This window comes from Rhincodon typus, chromosome 3 (assembly GCF_021869965.1).
Source record: "Rhincodon typus isolate 14 chromosome 3, sRhiTyp1.1, whole genome shotgun sequence".
Classification (NCBI taxonomy): domain Eukaryota; kingdom Metazoa; phylum Chordata; class Chondrichthyes; order Orectolobiformes; family Rhincodontidae; genus Rhincodon; species Rhincodon typus.
Genome location: NC_063334.1, coordinates 8,128,270 through 8,136,276, shown reverse-complemented (window position 1 = coordinate 8,136,276; position 8,007 = coordinate 8,128,270). Strand labels below are relative to the sequence as shown.

Sequence of the window (8,007 nt, the reverse complement as noted above, 5' to 3'; positions counted from 1 at the left end):
TCTATTGATCAAAGTTTATATCAAAAAGCAGATGTGGCCACTTATAGAAGTTATAGAATCCTGACCGTATGGAAGCAGACCATTCAGCTCATCAAGTCCACACTGCCCCTCTGACAAGCATCTCACCCAGACCCACCCTATCCCTGCAAACCTGCATTTCCCATGGCTAATCCACCTCGCCTGCACACCTTTGGACTATGGGAGGAAACCATGCAGACATAGGGAGAATGTGCAAACTCCACACAGGCAGTCGTCCGAGGGTAGAATTGAACACAGTCCCTGGCGCTGTGAGGCAGCACTGCTGACCACTGAGCCACACTAAGAGGCTGCCTCTAATTCACTGTAACAAAAGACATTGAAACTTTAAACAAATGAAAATAGTTCTAGAGTTGATGATGTACCCCAGTCCCTCTAACGCCCACCAGTTATGGAAAACCTGGAGCTTGCTGGCATTTACAAAAAGCTCACTCTCACAGAATAACTAGTGTTGAAAAGAGGAAGAGAGCTGTGGGATAGAGGCGGGCAGCCATGACAAATGATCCTCTTGACTGTTCGTCATCTGTACCTGAAGATATCCACTTCAGCCAATCCAGGTAGCAAGCCTATAAATAGACCTTCCAATCTGCCTGCTCCCCTCTGTAATGGTCAGCCAAATGTACGGAGTGAGGCACTAATGCAGCTAGAATGTGAAGTGTGTCCGTTCAGCTAATGGTAGAGGTACTGCAAAACTCTCACGTGAATGTGAAATACAAACTCCTGTAGGCTACAAAAATTACAGGTGGCCTAGGAGTCTGGGAACAGTCTGAACAATCGGTTACATTGACTGCTCCATGCGATACTCACCTTGTCAAATCCAAGATGTGAGGGAAGGCTCCTATATGGAGAGTTCTCCGAATGGAATACCACAGTATGTCCAGATGACAGGCAAGGCTGAGGAAATGACGGATGTTTAAGAGCATTCTGTGTAGGGAGACCCTCTGTGCAGAATGAAATGACAGTGTTCTAGGGGGCTGGGGAAGTGGTCTTCACAATTTGTGAGGCACCAGCTCCCTTCAGAACTTTCAAGAGCTGGCAGCAATGAGAAGTCTGGTCCAAACCAGGGATCACCCAGCCAGGAGCAGTCCACAGGGTCATGCCATCATGCTACAAGAAGTACACTAGGACCCATTTAGAGCATTTTGATTGTATTGACCAAGAGCCAGTTGACGATCTGTCACACCAGGTCATGTGGAGTCATGTAACCTGCTCCCCCATCAGTTAGAACATTGTTGACTCAGCTGCCTGTGTTCATGTTCTGCCAACCAGATGAATCTGCACTGACTGAGATGTAAATTCTTGATCAACAACTGCTGGATTTTAACTATTGTTCTTGATGTCTTGTGAAGGTAATCATGTTCCAGACCATGATCAGTTGTTGGGATAAATGTTTATCAGAATACTGGAACAACTCCTGCTGTTCCTCAAACTATTGCCATCTCATCCAGATTTCTGGAAATGTGCCAGCTTTTTGCACAAATCAGTTTTATATTGACTGTCTACTCCACATTCAGAGATCGGAAATAATTATATGTTCCTACTCTCTTGAAAATAAATCTTGATTTTTCAAACACTGTCCATGTAACAGAAGTCTTTATGATCTTTTTGTACACTATTTATTGTGTAAAAGAATGAATTCCAACTTTACTTTTATGGCATTCAGCAAACATAGTCAACTTAACAACTGGTTTGATTTTGGGGCAATCAGATTGTCTGCCGACACTCTCAAATTTATTGATGTTCTAACTGAAGTCAGTACAGCCCTGTATTCAGCCAGCTAGAAGGCTCGTTCCCAAATCAAGTGGGACACGGTGGCTGTGGTTTCTCCTCACCAATGCCCAGAACGTTAAAAGTACTGTGTCCCCAGTTCTTTCCGATCTTAAACTGCTGACCTGTAAGGTAATAAAAATAATATTGATTTGTAATTCATAGCTACTGTTACAACTGGAATTAACTGATAATTAATGAATCCATCAGAGAAATTAAAGATATGTAGCCTAATCCACCTTCAAGCCTGTTCGACAATTCATTTGGACCTTGGTCTGATTTTTACCTCAGTTCATTTATACACTTTTACTCCACAACTCTCAATATGCTTATCTAACAAAACGCTATCCTAATCTTGAAATTGTCAAGATTCTAGCAACTACAGCCTTTTGGGATTAGATTTCCACTACCCTCTGTGCAGTAAGACTGTTCCTTGAATGTCTCTATTTTTATGATTTGCACTCTCCAACCCTTTATCTGGGATTTCCATCACAGTAATCCTCCAATCCCGCACTCACCAGCGTGTGTCAGTGCGAGTAATCACGAGATTATCATGTTTGAGGTCCTGCTTTACAATTATTATTGGTTTATTTAGAGTGTTACTGAAGTGGTGTTTTATCCAGGGAAGGGGGAGAGGGGTTGTGGATTGCACAGGGGAGGGGCAGTTGTTGTTGAGGTAGGATTTTTTGAGAGGGTTCACTAATGACTTGAAGGTCCTTTAAGTAGGTCTGTTGTTAGGTGGAGAAGTGGAGGCTTATTGAGATATATTGCTGCGGCAGAGAATTTACTATAAAGGGTTTTAGCACTGATGCAGGACCTTATTGAATGGATTTTTGAAGGGATTTAGTGTTGAGCATGAGCCTTTTGAGGACCTTTGGTGCTCTACTTAGGGAATTTTCTGGCAATGTAAGATATTGACAGTAGAGGAAGAGGGCAACAATGTCACTGAGGAGACCTTTCTCTAACCCCACTCAAAACCGAGCAGTTCCCTTACTTTACTCCATGGGAGTTCCATGCTAAAACAATTTGGATTATTGATAGTTTCAAGCAGAAAACCTTGTAATATTGTTGGGCCTCATAATTAAACTTTTGTAACTATTAATGGATGTTAATAGTATCAGCAGTTGAATTGATGGGAGAAAATAAGAACCTTAGTACACATCACACTATCAGATAATGCAAGCCAAAGCCTCATAAGATACAGAATTTCTTCCATCAAACGGCAGGGATGCACTCCTAAAAGGTAAGGGAATAAAGTCTGAAATGTACAATTTTAAACGCATAGAGCTTAACTGAGGTATGTTTGCCATACTATTCTAGGGTAAAGAATGCAATCAGATTTATTTTGGAAAACACTCAAATGTTATCAATAAATATGTACTTATTAATTTTAGTTACAATGTATAAAATACAGGTTGGTCAAGGACAGCAAGAAGCAAATCAATATGACAGGGAGAGAAAGAGCCAAAGGGAGAATAATCATACCTGGAACAAAACCATTATAGGTTGGGTGAAGTGAAGAATCGGGTTTATAAATTATCCTGCTATGCTGCTCCACTGGTTTTTGATCTGGTGTTTGGAATAAATCCATTTTCCTTGGGTGACAGGGATCAATAGATGGTTCATAAACCATGGGGATGAAAGCACAACTATCTGGTGGTTTAATTTCATCTGGTGCCTGAGGAAATAAGACATGAAGTTGCTTTACATGCCAGTTCAAACATCGGGTTTAAGTACCACAAAACAATTCTCAGAATCTTACAAAGGCAGTTTTAGGCCTTGATGACATATTTGGTGCAATCAGGTCACTCCTGTTACACTTCTTCATTTCGCGTTGTTTCAATTCTTCTATAGTCTGAATGGCAGATGTTGCTTCAGGATTGTTGTCGTATACATAATTCTTCAGAGCAAAATGATATTTGCCATCTCTCGGATAGAAATAGCCTGCAATTAAAAGTGACGCAGTTAGTGCCTTTTATACTGTGTGGAAAAAATATGCAAGCTTTCTTCACTCAAACAACTTACAATGGGAAGGTGGAAATAACTGCTTGCTACATGGTAACACTGTACCATTAACTGTGAGGCCACTGCAATCTCTTGAACAATAATCAGGTTACCAAGTTGTTAATTCTACCTTGGTAGGCAAATTTCCACTCACATACATTGCCAGATAATCAGCAATATAGCAGAGTTTCAGTAAAACCATTAGGCTCATTGTGGCTCAATGGTAACATACCCAAGATCATGGTTGAGGTTGCAGTCCGTGGACTGCAGTACTGAGGCTAGGGTGATACTTCAGTGCAGTACCGAAGGAATGTTACAGGATGTGTTGTCTTTCAGATACATTAAATCATCTCACAAGACTCAGTCTGCCCTCTTTAGATGGACACTAAATAGCCCATGCCACAGTTCAAGGAACAGAGTTCTCCCTTTAACCTGGCCAACATTTGTCCTCATCCATGATCACAGAAACAGATGATATTATTATCTCATTGCTGTTTATGGCACCTTGCTGCATTCAAATTTGCTGCTGCTGCTACATTAGAACAATGATTTCACTTCAGAATTACTTCATTGGCTATAAAGAAATTCAGGACATCCTGAAGTTGTTAAAAAATAAAGGCTATATAACCAAAGTTCCTTCCTTTTTCTCTCTCTTGCCTCATCTAGCAATGTCCTCAGATGTTGTAGTAACTGGGGATACATCTGAAACTTTCCCTGGTTTTTATGTGCCACACAATATAGCGCATTTGTCCAGTTAGCCACTCATGGAATCATGTCAGCCCTTATACCAAACTCTGTAGTGTACAGATTGATCAAAAGTACAACTTGCATTTACAAAGCATAATCAATGAAGAAACCTCTGCCAAGGTGATTCACTACAACATGGTGAGTAAACAAGATATGATATCAAGGGAGATAACTGCACGTTTGACAAGAAAAAAACACGACTAAAGAAGTAGGTTTAGAGATAGGCCATAAACATTGAGTGATTCCAAAGGCACAATACTGGAATAATGGAAGTGTAGGGAGGCATAGGGACAGGAATTCCAAGTCAGAGTAACAGAAAGTTCAGGGCAGAAGGCTGGAGGATTGGAGAAATTTACAAAGGTAGGAAGGCACTGAGAATTTGAACATGGAATGAGAATTTTAAATAACCAAAAAAAAATGTGAAGCAGATGACTCTGCAGTGTGTAATATCCTTGTAAAACCAATTTGAACATGGAATGAGAATTTTAAATAACCAAAAAAAAATGTGAAGCAGATGACTCTGCAGTGTGTAATATCCTTGTAAAACCAATATCAAAAATGGTACTTTGTGTAGCTGATGATTTTTAGTATTCGTATATATACAATTATGAACTCAAGGAATATCTTACATCATCCCAGTCAACATTTTAGAGCAAATCTTAACAATGGATTAGGCAACTATAAGCTACAGCAGTAGTAAATGCTGGTCTTGTCAGCAATGTCTCCATGTCAAGAATTATTTCTAAAAAAGTTCAACTCCCGATTACCTGCAAGCAAAAAATACTTTTTCATAATAAGGGACTAGTTTCAGAGCTACCTTCTTCCTAGAATTGGTAAAACAACATAATTTTCTGATGTGTTGTAGCATATTTTACACCATAAAATGGCTAAACGTAGAACTAAAGATTCTTCATTTTATTCATCTGGTAGGTTCAATGAATTATCACAAACTCTTAGTTCCTTAAAGTTGGGAGTTGCAGGTAGGCAGATAGTGAAGAAGGCATTTGGTAAGCTTGCCTTTATTGGTCAGTGCACTGAGTACAGGAGTTGGGAGGTCATGTTGAGGCTGTATGGGACATTGGTAGGCCACTTTTGGAATACTGTGTTCAGTTCTGGTCTCCCTGCTATAGGAAAGATGCTTTTAAACTTGAAAGGGTGCAGAAAAGACTTAAAAGGATGTTGCTGGGGCTGGAGGGTTTGAGCAATAGGGAGAGGCTGAACAGGCTGCTGCTATTTTCCCTGGAGTGTCGGAGGCTGAGGGGTGATCTTACAGAGGTTTACAAAATCTTGAGGGGCATGGATAGGGTGAATAGCCAAGGTATTTTCTCCCAGGTAGGGGAGTCCAAAACTAGAGGGCATAGGTTTAAGTTGAGAGGGAAAAGATTTAAAAGGGACCTAAGGGGAAACTCTTTCATAGAGGGTGGTGCGTGAAGGAATGAACTGCCAGAGGTAGTGATGGAGGCTGCAACAATTACAGCATTTAAAAGTCATCTGGATGGGTATATGAATAGGAAGGGTTTAGAAGGATGTGGGCTAAATGCTGGCAAAAGAGTCTAAATTAATTTAGGATATCTGGTCAACATGGATAGATTAGACCGAAGGGCCAGTTTCTGTGCAGTACAACTCTATGACTCTAAGCCTCAAAAAATCACAAGAACTTAATGAACATCACCGTTTTTAATGTTTGTATTCTGCACCTGCCCCGCATATGTGGTAATTTCTGGATGACCATAGGTCCTATTTAGCAGATGCCTTGGCACCTGGGGATTGTACAATGCTTTTGTTTGAGTCAGAGTTAAACGTGGTGCCTTGGGCTGTCCAGGTTCATATGACAGGAGTCCAAGAGTAGCATTGCCATAGGTCTCTCCTAGCCGGCTTTGTAATTTTGGAATGTACCCTCCATACCTGCAAAATGAACAACAAGAGATTTTTTTTTTAAAATGTAGACAATTCAACTCTAGTACCTCACAGGGAATTGATTCAAGGCATAGGAATTACTGTAGGAAATGACTGTGATTTACTTAATTCATCTTCTGCAGTCCTGGTATAAGAACAGTTCTGGGTCATTCAGCTCCTCATATTATTTTATACCATTCAATTTGATCATGGCTGATCTGTATCTTAACTTCATCCATTCAACTGGCTTCTGTAAGCCTTAATGCCCTTGCTCAATAAAAATTGATCAATCACAGTCATATGCCACAGCACTGATAATAGCAATCAGTCTCAGTCAATCATAATGGATCCAGACATAACAAATCCCCAAAAGTAGAAAGTTTTTGGAAATATAGTTCAAAAGCACCCATTCCTCCCATTGTTTCTACACTTACCACATGTCCTGTCCTAAATTAACCATATACTGTATCCTATTTTGTGAAAGTAACATATCTAATGTTCCACTCAGATCTTATCAGGTTCATAAAAATATGTTTCATGTAAAAATAATTACTGTTTATACAACAGTATTGGTTTCTCTCATGTAAAATTCCACCCCTGACCTTCGGCCAAAAATATATTATTTTCCTTTTGTGTATAAGTTGCCCCCAGCTCTTACCCAGAAAATCCAAACTCTCTGTACTTACCACCTGCTCACAACTTAAGTCAAACTCACTCTGGTAGAAATTCACTCATTGATAGAATCATAGAATATCACACTATTGAAGGCGCCTGTTCAATTCAATAATAAAAATACTTCTGCAATACGTTTGTGGGTGGAGTTGGCAGGAACATTTTCTGACTTGAGAACTCTGCAATACTGACAGGATGGGGGGAGAGAGAGAGTGGATTTTGCACGTCCACTGTCATCAGCATAAATACCACCATTTTCCAGCTGCTTTCAGACCTGATGAAGGATGGACTTGAAACATTAATTCTCTTTTCCTGTCCACAGATGCTGTCAGACCTGTTGAGTTTCTCCATCAATTTTGTGTAGCTGTGTGTACAGTCCACGGTTTTCTTTATTTAACTCTACAGCAAAAAGGAAGGGGAGGGTGTTAGGCTACAGGAGAACAGACTCTCGCAGGGAGACTCAGGACCGGTACAGACAAGTCAGTGATGTAGTGTGGAGTCAGGTGCATGAAGGAGCAGAAGAGGGATTTAAGGGATGAACAGAGGGTGGGGTCAGGTGCATGGAGGAGTAAAGTGAGAAGGACCTGGCATCCTGGATTTGATGGGATGGTTTGGTGGGACAGTCAGTCAAGGTAAGAAAATAGAGTGCTTAATGGTCAGGGTAAGTACTGCCCACACAGCAATCGATTTCATAGTGACACTCACAGGCATTTCAGTTCATCCATAACATTTCTTACCTGTCCGAGAGTCATCTTGGAGAAGATAGGCAGGGAGTCTGGAATCCACATTATCAGAGAGATGTGATGCACTGGAGAGGGTCAGAGGAGATTTACCAGATAACAAGGTGCAGGGCTGGATGAACACAGCAGGCCAAGCAGCATCATA

General features: G+C 40.7%; 1 protein-coding gene across 1 annotated transcript; it reads right to left on the bottom strand.

Annotated features, from left to right (window-relative positions):
* Positions 1-1,648: 1,648 nt before the first annotated feature.
* LOC125481152 lies at positions 1,649-7,497 on the bottom strand. The gene is made up of 5 exons (XM_048592343.1): positions 7,397-7,497; positions 6,227-6,459; positions 3,566-3,747; positions 3,289-3,481; positions 1,649-1,928 (listed from the first exon to the last, which is right to left on the bottom strand). The coding sequence occupies exons 1-5, from the start codon at positions 7,471-7,473 to the stop codon at positions 1,834-1,836; spliced, it is 780 nt and encodes a 259-aa protein (XP_048448300.1). The 5' UTR covers positions 7,474-7,497; the 3' UTR covers positions 1,649-1,833.
* Between the last annotated feature and the right edge of the window lie 510 nt (positions 7,498-8,007).